Raw genomic sequence first — 16,452 nt, 5'->3', positions numbered from 1 at the left:
TCCACTGTCACGCTTTTTAACCCGAAAACATTTATAATGCTACCAATCAAAAAAACTCAAACTAATTATATTTAAAAAGAAGCATTCCCAAATAGAGAGAAATTGCTACACTGTTAAACAAAGTTTTAATGATGGAAAATGTCTGAAATGGAGAAATGTAAGTTTGCTTGGCATTAATAAACATCCTTAAATTAATTCAATACAAAACACTTTGCAGTGGCAAAACACATTAATGCCAGTATAAGCTTTCCACATTCTGATATTCTATCATATAGAAATGATAAATCGAACTGTCCCCCTGAGGATAATGAATACTATGAGAATGATATTGCAAAAATGAGCCGTACACAATTAAAATGAATCTCAATAAAAAGTGTGCTATATACAACTACATTACAGTGTGTACAAATCCTTTTAAATAAATGCTGAATAATGGTGTTGAATTAAAGCTAAACACACTTTTATTGCAATTCTTTTTTTGAATGGCCTCTGTGCAGTGGTCCCATTAGACTACAGCAGTGAAAGTCTCAATGTGTTAATTATTAGTAGACATTGAAAGGGTACAGTTAGCACCTCGAAGAGCACTGCGTGAGTGTAACAGTAGAAAGAGCACAGCCTGGCATGGTCTTAATCTGTCTCCACATACCAGCCACTGCCTGATATGGTGTGTGTGTGTGTGTGTGTGTGTGTGTGTGTGTGTGTGTGTGTGTGTGTGTGTGTGTGTGTGTGTGTGTGTGTGTGTGTGTGTGTGTGTGTGTGTGTGTGTGTGTGTGTGTGTGTGTGGCTTTGGCTTGAAACTTGATGCCCCCGCCAACTCAAAGCAGTTTGGGGGGGCGTGTTTATCTCACTCAGAATCACTTTGCTGCAGATGGTGAGGAAACTGCCAACACACAAACACAGCAGGCGCTTCTTGTGTGGAAAAACAGGAATGGAGTGAGGAAGAGTGTGTGAGGAAGAGGCGGAAGAGGAACTGGGAGTGAACGGTAGAGACACTCTTTCCTCTCCTGGCAGATTTTGTAACAGCGCTCCACTATCAACTTTCTCTCCTTGGATATGAACTTTTCTCTTGAACTGATTGACCTCCATGTGATTTCTTGACCTCAACTTTCAGATGTGATTTCAGTTTCAACACGTGTGTATTTTTGTCGCCATTTAACTGGACAGCAAAGATTTCTCAAACTGTTTCCCTGACACCCTGACTAAGTGAGGAGGGTATTTCCAGAATCTGAGACACAGAGTCGGTCTCTTGCTCTCTAACAGCTTCATGCTAAACTTACACAACAACTAAAGTAGGGGGAAATGAAATGCAGTGTCATGTGTAAAGCTATTTGAGAAATATTTATTAACTACCATTAATAATTGTTGAATTTTTACTCATCCTGAGGACTTCCAACATCTGAAGATCAGCCTGCTCTTCCTGCAGGACTCTTTGGTTGTTGGTGCTTTTCTTAAAGTTTCCTAACTGGATTTTTGGAAAACAACAGAGAACTGGATCAATGAGAAACAAATGCATTTCCAACCACGTGTGCAAGCAGAAAGACCCGATCTGAAGAAGGAACATCAACTGCCTCCAACTATTTAATGACTCTTTAATTGGAAACTAACCGCCAGCAGACCAAACACACAAAGCTTATCAGCAGATGGAGAGGAAGGTGAGCTTTTAAATGTTATACTGTTTTGTTTTTTATGAATGTGTCCTGTGTTTGGGGGTTTTTAACAAACACTTATATTAAATACAAACACATGCAGACATGCATTGTACTTTCTCGTATGTATAATTATGCAGCAGTCATCTAAAATATTGTCGTTTTATAGAATGGGGAAGCCATAAAAACATATATTCCGTTGTACGCTAAACTTCAAGCTTTCATGAATAGTTAGAACAGACAGCGCGTAAAATCAAATATATGTATTTCTTTCCTACCTCTACTTAAGGGATACCAAAAATGGAAACAGGACTTTAAGGCTAGCGAACATGAACAATTTGTAAACACTAAGGTGAATTTGGTAACTTCTATGATTAGGTTACATATCTTAAATTTCAATTTGCAATGTTTTCATAGAATTTGACTGAAACAAATGTCTTCCCAAGAGTAAATCTAACTAAAAACCAGAAGTCTATTTTTCAAACTGGTGAACAGGGACTCACGTTTATGCAGTTTATAACTATTGGTCTAAAATGTGCAAAATCACAATGCCTGTTTGCTATCCTGGCTTATTAGACCTTGTTATTCATGAGGGTTGGTTTCCACTGCAGCCTGGCCAATAAAATATAACAAACAAATAAGAAAACCTTAGATAAAAATGAACCCCTCTCATTTTTTATTCAATTGATAAAGATGAAAACCGGATTATGTCTCAAAATGTACAGTACATTACAGTACCAATCCTAAATGTCCACAGTTATTTGAACTGCAGTCCCTCACTAACATACTTGGCGGATCGGGGTGTTAATTGAATTATTTCTCAACAGGAGGAGGTGAAATGTGGTGCAGCGGCCATGTCTCTGCCCGGGGAGCTGGTTTGCCTGCAGGGTGGAGGGGCAGCAGAGGGGGATTCAGGACTGTCCTCACTGGAGAAACAGCTAATCTGCCCCATCTGTCTGCAGCTTTTCACCAAACCCGTGGTGATCCTGCCCTGCCAACATAACCTTTGCAGGAAGTGTGCCAACGAGCTGTACCAGGTCAGAGACACAGGAAGGTCACTGCTGATGGGTACAGTGGTGACCAAGTTCTTTTACTTAAAGGGGCCCATTCATGCTTGTGTTCAGGTTCATATTTGTATTTTGTGCCTCTTCTGTGACATGTTTACAAAGCTCTTTATTTTTCTCACACTGCCTGTGCTGCAGCACCTCTTTTCACCCGCTGTCTGAAACCAGAGCCCAGTCTGCTCTGATTGGTCAGACAGCCGGCTCTGTTGTGATTTGTTCAATGCTTAGAGATGTCCCGGCACTAAGCCTTTCACGTAATTTGTGTTGGAGCGCTAGCCAATAGAAGCACAAGTGTTACATAGTGATGTCACAAGGACTAGAAGGGGGCGTTTCAGGCGGAGAGGTAGTGTTTGAAAAGCTCTCTTTTGGGGGAACTTTGGTTTTAGTCTTTGCAGATGGTTTACATGCACAAATCCCTATATAACACACTATAGGAAAGAGAAAAGCCCAGAAACACATTTCATGGCCCCTTTTTTTATATAAAAGATGCATTATTGAATTATAAAAATCAATCCACAAGTAAATGTCCCGCTTTGAAAATCGTAAGTAGAAGAAAAAAAGTATTGGCATCCAAATATAGAATTCAACTTTTGACCTTTGTGATGCTGGGTGAACTGTACTCAAGTAAAGTACAAGTACCTCACAATGATTCTTTGGTACAGTACTTGAATACATGTACTTAGTTCCAGCACTGATGAACCATGTGTTTTACACAGTTCTGTGCATGTGTGAACTGCATGTGCTGGAGACTGTACATATAAAGCTGGATCACACGTGTCTTTCGTCACACACTTTTTATACTGTGTGTGTAAGTGTGTATGGTGGATTATCAGTGTCTAAATTAAGCTCTGTGGATGGTTTTAACTCCTTTGTTCTTGTACGTGACAATCAGCTGCTGAGAGATATATTTACTGCTACTGTTCAGTTCATTAGTTCTCGTGACCCACCTGACACTGCTCCAGTGAAATGCAACTAAAGTTTATTGCAGAAAACATGTTGAGGTTCTTGTACTTTTGCATTAGTCAGCTACATCTCAGAACAATGATATTGTGTATGTTTACCCACCGTAAATGAGCTGTAGTTAGAAGTAACTTTGCAGTAAGACTTGACTCACAAAACACTGAGCTCGTTAATCCTCAGATCATCATGAATAATGGTAGCAACTGTCAAAGTAATCCATCCAATATTTGTGGAGATATTTCAGTCCCAACCGACATGTTGGACTGAGACAACAGCTAGCATCAACATAACAAAACAACAGCCTGGTTTAACCATCGTCTAAAGAAAGTGTGAGGACTCAGTTTCTAAAAATAAAGATACATATTGAGTGGGCCTTTATCACTCCCACATCTGTAGTTTTGTTATTACCAAACCTGATGAGCACACACATTTTCTTCCAGTAATACTTTAGCACCCTGCAGGACTCACTTTTTTTTATATGTGGTGCAGTGCATGTGAGATGGAAACCTAATAGACTCCACTTTAACTGTCATGCTCATGTTCATGACCTTTGACACCAAGAAGGCCTGCATAACACACACACACACACACACACACACACACACACACACACACACACACACACACACACACACACACACACACACGCACACACGCCTTGCCTAACAGCTACTGATCTTCCCTCATTGCTCAACTTTTTAACATCATTAGGACACAAATTCGTATCAAAACAAGTAGGTTATTCACGTTCAACATATTAGCCATACAAATAAGCTATTAATATAAAATCTGATATATACAAACACAACAAAAATACTACGGGTTTAAATGTTTTGCTAGATTATTTTGTAAATCCCGAAAAAGAAAATTGTATCCGTTAAAAAAATCTAATTTCCGTAATTCAAAAACTGTTGTGATAATATTCATTTTGGCAACAGTAGGCTGATGTGCAAGACTACCCCATGTTCTAAACAGGACTTTATGTTTTCTTCATGTGGGGAACATGAGTACACAATAACAAGAATCACAGATGACGCACTTATAATAATGGGAAAAAAGATAAGCTGCATGTTATAGTCTCTGAGGGGACTTCTTTCTTCTGCAAATGTGCCAAACATAATAGCAACCAACATACAACAATACAGAAACCCTGAATGCAGCTACCTTGATGAAGATGTTGGCATTTACAGAAACAAGGTGGATGAATTGATGATGTAGAGACAATGACTTTGTAACTCAGACTAACGAGGTGAGAAGTGCATCATACAGCAGGGATGTTTTAAACAGCACTTTCTGATTATTTTATTTGCCTGTGAAATCCTGTCCCTATTGACAAAGCTGATATAACCAAACATGATAAAGCAGCTCTCTCTCTCTCTCTGTGTTTGTCTCTCTGCCCGCTGATCCCTGCGTCAGGCAGCAGCAGCTGAAGCTTATTACAGGGGACTATTTCAGGATCCTCGTCCTCTAACCTTCCCGCCGTCTCTCTGCTCCTCTGTCCCTCTCTACACATACATCTGTCCTCCCCCTAACTCTCAATTCTCTAAATCTATTTTCCATTTCTGCTCGGTTTTCTCTTGTAACTCATTTTATGTTGCTATCTTAAACCACTGAACTTCCCATTCAATGTATCTTACTCTGTCTAAAGTAAACCAACACATTTTGCTGAATGCCAGTACCTTCATTTAGATTTTATCATTGTGACATAAAATGTAATTGCTTGAATTCCTGCTACTGCTGCTGGAGTAGGTAGTAGTAAATACATCATTGAATTTGAAGTGTCTAATATCAGGTTTGGAGTGATTGAAAAAATGCTATCAATTTGTTCATTTGATTTGAATTATTTGTCAAACTACGGAAATATGATTTGAACTGCGTTAAGATCACATCAGAGGAGGTCGACAGAAATATTGTTGAAGAAAACGTCTCACCCTCATTAACCTATGGTCAACAATGATACCTCGTGCTATCACGTTAGCTAGCTCACTTAAGCCCCTGTAAAGCACCTGTTCATTTTGGAACTGGCTACCCACATTAATATTCTACTCAAATGTATTGAACATGTAGTTAGGGGCTCCTTGGTCTGGAAAAGGTTTAGGAACACTGATTATAAACTAGGAGGCCGAACATTACTCTGTACGTGTGTTCACGTGTATGACTGTGTGTGTAGGGTCTTGTTTACCCAGTAACACATCCTAAACAAACTTTGACTTCACCCAGGGAGACATTTGGGAGATTTTACTCCCTTGCTGACCCCGACTGATATTAAAATAGTTGCTAATTATCAAATACCCAGCAAGCAGCTGTGTTGTAAGACAGGACACGTCCAACTGTTGGTTGTTGACAGTCAGCGGTAGAGGATTAAGGACAGCTGAATATAGCCCTTTCTTCAAATAAATAATGACTTCATTTTATAAAACTTCTTTCTGTGCAGCCCTCTCTGTTCAGCCCTCGTACCACCATGCAGGTGAGCAGCGGGCGTTTCCGTTGTCCGTCCTGCACACAGGAAGTGATTCTGGATCGGCACGGGGTCTACGGCCTGCAGAGAAACCTGCTGGTGGAGAACATCATCGACGTCTACAAACAGGAACTCAGCAACAACAGCAACGCCACAAGGTGAAGAGAGACAAGAATTATGATATCAAATACACTTCCATTCTGAAGTATTATAGGTTACAAATTACTAGGTTATTAGGTGCCAGCACTCAACACGGATAACAGTCATATGTGTTCAAATTCAGCAATAAAACTTAAATTACAAAAGTATTGAGTTAAAATTGACAAAAGCAGCAAACATCTTAGTATACATGTAAAACCAAAGCAGAATTATTTTGCTTTCTTGACAATAAAACCAATGTTCTCTTGAACATAAACACCCTGCATCCCTAAACCCCTAAATGTGGCAAAACATTCAAACTAAAATGCAATAATCATGTTGGAAAATTGTTGATAGCCCAGCATGCTGAGTTACTGATAACCATGAAGGATAATAATAATATTTCAATAGAAAACATCTCTCTGTCTCTGCAGCTCCCTCCCCTCTCCTCCCCCGGCTCCTTCTGATCAGGTGACCTGTTCGGACCATGAGGGGGAGAAAGTGAACATCTTCTGTCTCACCTGTCAGGTTCCCACCTGCTCGCTGTGTAAAGTGTTCGGGGCTCATCAGGCCTGTCAGGTGGCTCCTCTCACTGATGTCTGCCAGCAGAAGAAGGTATGTTATACTCGGAAATACTAATAATACACCTATCAAATATTACACTTTTGGGGCTTTTTTGACTCGTTGTCTGTTTTGTTCTGTGATTTTTGTTTGTGTGTATGTCAGGCTTTGTATCATGTTGTCACTTTTGAGGATAAAAACGTTGATCGAGTCTCAAAAGTATTTAGTAAATTTGACCTAGGTTTAGTTTCTTTATACTTAGATAATTATAAAATGTAAGGCTGTAAATAAGTCCTTCTCATGAGTCTTAATAACAACTGCTTGTGTTCCCCAGGATGAGCTGAGTGAGGCAGTCAGTTCTCTGGTGGCCTTCAGCGACAAAGTCCAGGGTTTAATCAATAAGCTGGAAGAGTCCTGCAGGATCATAGAGGTATGTGTGTTTGTGTGTGTGTGATTTTTCCTACCATGTCACGATCACTTTTGACGCCATTATAAATGTGTGTGTTTTTTTTCTTCCAATTGAGAATTATGTATCTTCCTCTTCTGTGCCCTACAGCTCCATTATTGTCGATAAACTATTTGAAAACACATCTATGAGCCTCACTGTTACCATGGTTGACATTCTTTTACCATGAACACACATTCTGGTTTTTTGTTAATCTCACACACACACCTAGCCCATGCTGTCTGCCTGTCAATGGTAACAATGACACAGTTTGAAAGTAAATGAATATGCTAATTCGTTTTACACACAGTTCATATGGAGTTTGTATTTGACTATGTTTACTCTCTCTGCAGGAGAATAGTAAGGCTCAGAAACAGAGTGTGTGTGAGAAGTTCAACCGAGTGAATTCAATCCTGGAGGAGAGACGAAAGGTCAGATTTTCTTCTTGTCTTATCATTTATGATTTAGTTTCCGTGGTGGCCCTGATAAACACTTTTAATGTCTAAAGTACAATGTTGACATTTTCCTTCCACAACTGCTGATGAACCCCTTTTAAATAGACATACCATGCTATAATTGTAGGAGTAATATTGGCAAACAAGTTGCAACAGTTGCAGTAGAAGTAGCAGGTCTGAATATATTAAGATGAAAAGTGAAATGTGGAAAAAACTTGTTCTATATTTTAAATAACGATTTATATTTTTACAGAGTATATTAGAATAAAAGATAATGATAGCTAATACATTTTTCTTACATGCTGATACTGATTAAAAAATACACGTCAAATGCAGGTGATGATGCAGCGAATCAGCTCGGAGCAGGAAGAGAAAACAGGCCACGCCAAGGCGCTGATGCGTTGCTATGGAGACAGCGTGGAAGCCAACAGCAAACTGATGGAAAGAGCAACGAGCAGCATGGAGGAGCCGGATATGGCCGCCTTCGTTAAGGTGTGTGTGTGTGTGTGTGTGTGTGTGTGTGTGTGTGTGTGTGTGTGTGTGTGTGTGTGTGTGTGTGTGTGTGTGTGTGTGTGTGTGTGTGTGTGTGTGTGTGTGTGTGTGTGTGTGTGTGTGTGTGTGTGTGTGTGTGTGTGTGTGTGTGTGCATGCATTATCAATAAGATAATGATTTGAAATGTTATGTATATATTTAAACATTATATATATATTTATGATTTATAAGATGTTCTATGTCCCTGGTTAGACAAGACAAAAATAGTACAAAAATAAATAAACCTGATTTCCTTTTAAAAGTGTGTTTTTTATTCTCTTTTTTCTTGAATGTTCCCTTCAGAATTCAAGGGAGCTGATCACAAAGTGAGTATTGAAATAGTTCAGTGTTCCCAAGATGTTTTTTCGACATACATTCCTTCCATTTCCAACAAAATGCAGTTTTAGTCCCACTCTACTACATAAGATATCCTTTTTTATTACCGTTTTCCCCTCCATTTCCCCCTCTACCTCCTCCCAGAGTGATAACAGCGAGCAGCTCCTTTCCATCAGAGAAACTGAAACCAGGTTTTGAGAGTTTGAGTCATTACACGTTTAACTTCAGTCGACAGGAGACATCTGTGAAGAGCATCGACTTTTTCAAAGGTGAGAAGAGAGACACTTTGAAACAGCTCTTTCAACGACCCCTTTATGTTGCACAGGACACATTGCAGCTGCAACAACACATTTCGGACCAATTTGTGAAAGTGTTTTCTACATCTGCAAAAATTACAAATACTGACTGCAAACAAAGTAAAATCTGAAATACTGAACGGAGGTAAACATGTTGTATTTTACATGGCAACCTTTTCTATTATTTTATAGAGAATAAACTCATCACTGGTAATTGACAATGCGATGATAACTGTATCTCTTTGTGTGCTGTTTTGCTCTTTTCCTCCCTTAATGCGCTTAATATGTGTTCACAAGATATGTCAAATTTCAATAAACCCAATAAACACAGGTAAAAAAAATACTTAAATTCCTAAAGATGATGAAGGAAAAATGAACCAACATTTTCTGTGTGCTTGTAAAGGTTGTACTGTGCGGCAGCCTGACTGAGGGTGTAATACAGGGGTGTCCAAACTACGGCCCGCAGGCCATTTTGAATCAGCCCTCAGCAAATTCTAAAAGTATAATGGAATATGGTCCACAAATTAAACTTTTGATTGCTTATATGTTAAAATATATTAATGATCCCAATGTTCAAATAAATTCAGTCATTTAGAATTTAAAACATTTTCTAATAAATCTTAGTTGATCAAAAAAAAGCCCAATAACTTATTTCTGTAACAAGTTTGAAATTGAACCTTCATATTTACTCTTATTATCAGCAATCTGAGGCTTCTGTTTTAAGGAATGAGCTGCCAACAAAGTTAATGAAACCCTAAAGAGAGATGGGATGTAGGCTGTTTTTTCCTTAAACCATTTGAAAGTATCGCGCATTATTCACCTACATTTGATTTGTTTTGCTAACTTATAACTTCACTCATGAGGCAATATTCACCTCTACGAGTGGCCCAGCTCTCCGTGTATATATTTTTTTGTATGTGGCCCTCGGTGCAAAAGGTTTGGACACCCCTGGTGTAATATAAACTCAGTAACTCTATCTGCTGGGCTTTTTCATTTGAGGACTATGGGTCTGCTCCATAAATAGTTGGTTACTGCAGGAGGGAATGAGTTACAGCTCTCGCTCTTGAAGTATAAATCAGACTTTAGTGTGATTTTAATTAAATAAATACCACACTAGTAAAACTAATACCAGACAGTTTGTAAAAAGTAAAATTAAAACCTAACTTAAGTAAAAGTATGTAAGGGTTATTAACAAAACCTACTTAAAAATATGAAAAGGGAAAGAAGTCACCGCTGTGATCTCGTTTTACTATAATATTTGCCAAGGTTTTTGGTTTAGTTTAATGTGGCCTTTTTACTGCGGTGGATATTTCAGGTTGTGCTTATTAATGAATCAAACATCTTCTGTCAGAACTACATATCTCCTAAAAAGGCTCACTTATGATAAAAAAAAACAGCCCTGTTTTTAGTTTTTTTATGGAAGCATTATTACGTGTTCATATGTTGAAATATGCTTTTAACCAGCTGCAATAAAACATGCAGTAATATTCTACAAATGTATCCCTAAACAAATCAAATGTTCTAATATCTTTATGTCTGTAATCTGCTGTAGGTAATTTATGGCGGTGGTGGCGAAGTCCATAGGGGGTTGGCCTGGGAACTGGAAGGTCACCAGTTCAAGCCCCCGAAAGACCTAGTGCCACCGTGGTGTCCCTGAGCAAGACACTGGTTACCTACACTGCTCCCCGGGCGCCGTACATAATGGCAGCCCACTGCTCCTAACACTAGGATGGGTCAAATGCAGAGACCGCATTTCGTTGTCCTAGTACTTGTACTCTGTGCAACGACAATAAAGTTGAATCTTAATCTTAATCTTAATCTTATTGTGATGTCTGCAGTGTATAAAGAAGAAGAATATTTATCTAATTCATTCTCAATTAAACAACTATTTTATTAGTCCAAAAACCCGTTCAGTCTCAGCAGCTTGTGCTGTCTCTCTGCAGTTGTTGAAGATGTTCCTGAAGAACCGAAGGTGGAACCAGAACCTGAGCTCATTGTCCAGAAAGTGGAACCAAAGCACCATCAGGAAACCTCCACCAGCATCCTGCAGCCTGTTTTAAAACCAGTTGAAGAGCCGATCGCAGCACTGAACCCTCCTCCAGAGGAAGCAGGTCTGTTGAGGGCCTCTGAAGAGCCTGCAAGAGGGGTCCTGCAGACGGAGACTGACGACCCGGGATTAAATGAGGCGGGATCGGGTCTGATGAAAGACAAAACTGAGGAGGAGAAAGAGGAGGCTCCTCATCGAGTTAAGGAGGGAAACATCTGTGAAGAGCATGAGGGGATGAGCACACTACAGGTAACACATCACGCCTGCTGTCAAGACACGACAAAATACTTCTATTTAAGTGTAAACTCTCTTAGTTCATTTGTAAATCTGTAACATTTTATTATTTTTTGACATACAAGACAACGCAGCTAGAGTTAATGTTATAGTCAGTGTTCATTTTTCAGTGATAGTTACAAGAATGTTTTGAAGTGTTTTTTGAAAATGAGTTTCCGCTGATAAATGTGTAAAAAGGACCTGGAAAATTTCACAAAATGAATCTTCTTTCAGCTTGTGTTCACAGTTTACATTCTTCTCTTTCCTATCTCAATACCCTAACCCAGGGGTGTCCAAACTACGGCCCGGGGGCCAAATGCGGCCCGCAGGCCATTTTGAATCGGCCCTCTGCTAATTCTAAAAGTACAATGCAATATGGCCCACAAATTAAACTTTTGCTTGTCTCATATTGTACTTCTCAAATATATATGTTCAAATATATTAATGAGCCCAATTTTCAAATAAATTCAGTCATTTAAAATGTTAAACATTTTCTAACAAATCTTAGTTGATAAAAAAAAAGCCCAATAACTTATTTCTGTAACCAGCATGGAATTGAACCTTCATATTTACTCTGATTATCAGCAATCTGAGGCTTCTGTTTTAAGGAATGAGCTGCCAACTAAATGAATGAAACCCTAAAGACAGACGAGATGTAGGCTGTTTTTTTCTTAAAGCATTTTCATGTATCGCGCATTATTCACCTATATTTGTTTTGCTAACTTATAACTTAACTTTTGAGGCAATATTCACCTCTATAAGTGGCCCAGCTCTCCGTGTATTTCTCCGTATGTGGCCCTCGGTGAAGAAAGTTTGGACACCCCTGCCCTAACCCTAAGCCCAGCAACTACCATTTGCATTATTGCAGACCATTCTCTAAGATATTAAACATCTTCCATATGACTTTTTATCCATTTTCCTCCACATATAAGTGTGGGACAATAAGTGATGGGACAGCTGAGTGTGACACAGAGGACAAACATAAAGCTCAGGATGAAGAAAAAGAAGATATGCAGACGATGAAGGAGGAAATTGACACTACATCTTACCCCGGCTGGTACAAACCCAACAGCTGGTCAAATGTAAACCTCTACCCCGGCCCTGCAGATGTCCTGCCAGATGTTTGTGATGCAAAGCAATGTTCAGCTTCAGAGGATGGGATCCAGACTGAGGCGGCAGGGGCAACCAAAGCTGTGTCTGAGCCTCAACAGCAACAATCTACTTGGGGTCTGGAAACACAAGAGCAGTTTTACCTCAAACAACCTGCACCTGCATCACAAGAAATCACACTTTCCATGGAGATGCAGCCACAGCGTCATTGGCCACAAGAGGAGACAGAAAATCAAGAATTGTCTTCTTTTCAGTCTCCGCTCCAGGAGTTACTAACAAGGCAGACAGCAGGAGAATCCAATACCACAGAGGAGGGAAATGTGGAAGAACCCAGGGTGGGAAATGAGGAGCAAAATGAGGAAGAGGAGGACATAAAGGGCTGGGTGCGCCTACCTAAGGCTATGGATAAAAGCAGCCAAGTAGCTGCAGGTTTTGATAGTGGAGATGTGTTTTCTGATAATAATAATAGTCTGTCTGATTCTGAGGTTGATGTAGGTAGTTTAGAGATGGATAAAGACAACTTTGAACTCAGTGATAAAAGGGTAGAGGATGCAGAAAAACAGGAGCAATATGAGGGTAAACCAGATCTAGAAATAGCTTTGGAGCTGACAGGAAGAGAGGGGGATTTTGTTTCTGAGTTGATGCATGAAAGGCTGGAAGAAGGAAACGTATGGTCTGATGAAAGGAAAATGACAAAAAGCATGACAGAGGGAGGTGGAGATGCAGAGTTTGATACGGGAGGTTTAGGAGAAAGGAAGGATGGCAAAAGCAGCGAGCAGCCAGAAGACTTGAAGACTGAAAGTGAGGAGAAAATATCTTCCTTTGCCTCTCTCCAGGTCAGTGTCTTCATCATCTACCGGGCTTTTGCTCTCTTCATCAAACTGCTGGTGTGGCTGCAGCTCCACACTGTCTTCTTTTCCCTTCTTCTCGGTTGCTCTGCTTTATATATTTTGCAGAGTTTGCTGCTTTGCTGAAACTTCTTCTCCACTTTGGTCTGTCTGTCATTGTCATGCTGGAAAAAAACAGGGAGAACAGGAAGGATGAAGGAAGGGCATACTTCTTTAGAAATATGTATTTTACCCCCTAATTGAACTACATTTTGACCACCAGTTTCACCTCTACAGTTAACAGTATTCTTACAAATATTGATAGCAGTGTTGTTGAAAGATATTCCAAAGAAATGTCATAATTTAAACATTTCTATCAGCATTCAAAAACCGCGAGTAAGACGATTGTTTACTAAAATAAAAGAACAAGGGAAGAAATGCAATTAAATCGTCTGTATTATCAACAAAAAAGGCAATAATAAAATAACTGTTTCTGCAGAAAAATGGCCCAATAGTAGTAATAATAATAATAATAATAATAATAATAATAATAATAATAATAATAGTAATAATAATAATAATAGTAATAATAATAATAATAATAATAATAATAATAATAATAATAGTAATAATAATAATAATAATAATAATAATAATAATAATAATAATAATAATAATAATAATAATAATAATAATAATAATAATAATAATAGTGTTTTATTCATATAGGACATTTCAAAAACATGTTAGAAGGTGCTTTAAAAACTAATATAATATCTGTATAAGTTTTCTTTGAAAAATCACAATTTATAAATGAATTAATGCTGTAAGATGATTAATTAAAAGAAAAATAGGTTCCCTCTAAATAAAGTAAAAGTGTGAACTGAATTTGCTTGAATAAATGAAAATGACCTTGAATTTGAACTTGAATAATATCTAAGTGTAAGTCATTTCATCGAACAGCTGGATGCAGTTATTTCCTTCCTCCTTTCTTCTCCACATTAAAGTATTTCTGTTGCAGCATCATCATCGCCATCTCTCTCTTCTCGTGTCGCTGCTGTTTTTATCTGATTATTTAACTTTATTTTCCATCTTTCTCTCCCTCCCTCCCTCCCTCTCTCTGTCATCCTTCCTCCATCTTCCAGGCTGTCACTCTGCTCTTCTACCTGCTGGCCTTCCTGGTCATCCTGCAGAGGGTTTGGGCTTACGTTGGCTTCTTCATTTGCACATAACACCAGCAGAAGACACATCCTCCCTCACAGCTGCTCAGTTCAGGTACACACACCTGCTGACCCCACCCGGAAGGCTTTTATTTTGAAAAACAGCAGATTTAAGTTTTTGTTTTGTTTAATGCTGGCATGTAAATGATTCAGATTAAGGCTTATGTTCATAATAGTGGAATGTTTCTCCAATGAAAATAAATAATGGGTATTAAACTATCAGACACTACCACTAAACTTCTCTTACTATAAATCTAACTTCATACTTCCTAATTATATTTAAGGAAGAAAAAGATAATAAAAGAAGGAATTATAAGAAGTTATTGAAATTGTAGGAACCATAGGATATATTTAGTCATCATTTGAACTTCACTGTACACTGTAATACATTTCACTAAAGACACAGTTTTCTATTTCATAAATTAAAAAATCCCAAAATGGCAAAAACTGTTGATCTTGCCTCTGCTGGCACCTTGTGGTAGAACTGTGTACTTACGATTTTTAAAAACTCAAACTACAAAACTAAAAATGATGACAGATTAACAAACTTTCAGAAATAGATAATTGAAATTGTTATACTGAAATTATATATTCATGACATACTTATATTAACTCGATTACTATTTACTATAAGTTACTTGATATTGAATCAAGAATATGAATACGTACTCCACCACTGGTGATAATTCACCATAAGTATCACTGAGTCTGAGATATTCTTTGTCCCTCTTTGCTCCAGATGGAGACTGAGACAGGAAGTCCTGCTCACACTGGTCCTCCTCTTGTTCCTCTTTCGCCCTCAACGAGGCTCCTCATCGACCCAGCTCCAGCTTCTCCTGGCTGAAGACCCTCCACAAAAAGAATGAGAGGAGAGAGAGAAGCTTTTCTCTAGAGGAGAGGTTGTGTTGAGGAATGGAAGAAAGGAAGAAAGAATGACAGAAAGAAAGAGAAAGGCACTCAAAGACTGAATGCATACTTGGACTTCAGAGTTGCAGTGGTTTTCAGCAATCTGCTGTTTTCTTTCTTTTTAATAGAATAAAAGGAATATATCTGCTCTAGGTTTGTGTGCCTATAGGAGAAAACACTGATTTGGTTGGGCTCTTGCGAAAACGGTTGAAATGAAAAAGATGTTGCCCCTTCACAACAGAGCTCTTCACAACTTTCAAGATTGAGTTTTAATTATCATTAGCAGAGGAGTACTAAGATCCAAAGACTAAGTTGAAGTTTGGTATTCATGATTGTATTGTAGTAAACTAGCTAGGGTTACTCAAGTACTGCTTAAGTTGACAGGCGATGTGTGCCTGAGGTCAGAAATGGGGAAAGAATAGTTGTTAATGTAAGAGAAGAAGTTTCAACAGTGGTGATTTTTTAAATTAAGTTTAAAGAAAGTCCAACTTGCACCACTCAAAGTGTGTGCTTTTGTATGTCACATGTCATTCAGTGTGGTTTGGTATCTGTTTTCTGATTTATTTGCAGCAGGTTTTATTTGTATTGTATTGTATCCGTGTGTCTGAGCACTTTTTCCTTCGGAGTGTTTGATGTTTTGTAAGCTGGGGTGTTTTGCATAATGCAAGACACAGTGGTTCAGATGTTTGTAAAGTTGCAATAAATCAGATTCAACTCCAGGACACCTACTCTCATGCAGAGCCTTATTTTTAAATGTAAACATTGAAACTACCCAACAACAGCCAAGAAGCCTTGTCCTTAAAAGTCCAAAAATATTTTGATAACAGCTGTTTCTGTGACGTCATTTGACCACTCCGGAAAAGAAATACTCAGAAATCCAAGCTCTGTAAATGGTGAATAACCTAACTTCCTGTTTGGAGGAAACGCCTTTAAAATAAAAGCACGAAAACAAAACCAGCTTTTCTGAAGAATTTAAACTTCATTGTACACTTGAGAGTTGAATGCTTTATTTTAACACCAGCATTGCTCACTGAGTTTTAAATGTGGCTGCCATTATGCCTATTTGCAGTTTCAGTCTTTATCTTACTGAGAGATTTTCAAATGATTAATACTGATTACTTAATTACAATTAAGCGGGTAATGAACTATGTGTTGTGTGTCACTGTGCTAGTTAGTATA

The 16,452-nt window shown here is 38.5% G+C and overlaps 1 protein-coding gene across 3 annotated transcripts; it reads left to right on the top strand.

Annotated features, from left to right (window-relative positions):
* The first annotated feature begins 881 nt into the window (after positions 1-881).
* On the top strand, positions 882-15,995 carry trim101 (tripartite motif containing 101). 3 transcript variants are annotated; one of them, XM_063883989.1, is made up of 13 exons: positions 882-1,652; positions 2,474-2,683; positions 6,105-6,286; positions 6,701-6,881; positions 7,162-7,257; positions 7,626-7,703; positions 8,064-8,219; positions 8,562-8,584; positions 8,739-8,863; positions 10,834-11,186; positions 12,143-13,156; positions 14,293-14,422; positions 15,107-15,995. In XM_063883989.1, exons 1-12 carry the CDS (start codon positions 1,641-1,643, stop codon positions 14,377-14,379), a joined length of 2,517 nt encoding a protein of 838 aa, XP_063740059.1. In that variant the 5' UTR covers positions 882-1,640; the 3' UTR covers positions 14,380-14,422; positions 15,107-15,995. The 3 variants fall into 3 exon arrangements, 2 of the variants coding, with proteins under 2 accessions (XP_063740059.1, XP_063740144.1); XR_010165867.1 differs by having other exon boundaries at positions 12,143-14,422; XM_063884074.1 differs by lacking the exon at positions 12,143-13,156.
* Positions 15,996-16,452: the final 457 nt, after the last annotated feature.

This window comes from Eleginops maclovinus, chromosome 1 (assembly GCF_036324505.1).
Source record: "Eleginops maclovinus isolate JMC-PN-2008 ecotype Puerto Natales chromosome 1, JC_Emac_rtc_rv5, whole genome shotgun sequence".
NCBI classification, from domain to species: domain Eukaryota; kingdom Metazoa; phylum Chordata; class Actinopteri; order Perciformes; family Eleginopidae; genus Eleginops; species Eleginops maclovinus.
The sequence above is the reverse complement of the archived record's forward strand: the minus strand, read 5'-3'. Positions and strand labels throughout refer to the sequence as shown.

Excerpts from the sequence above, each read along its gene's own strand:
- trim101 (XM_063883989.1), top strand. Across the intron at positions 2,684-6,104 it reads GTGCCAACGAGCTGTACCAG|CCCTCTCTGTTCAGCCCTCG; the intron begins GTCAGAGACACA and ends CTTTCTGTGCAG. Across the intron at positions 8,864-10,833 it reads GAGCATCGACTTTTTCAAAG|TTGTTGAAGATGTTCCTGAA; the intron begins GTGAGAAGAGAG and ends GTCTCTCTGCAG.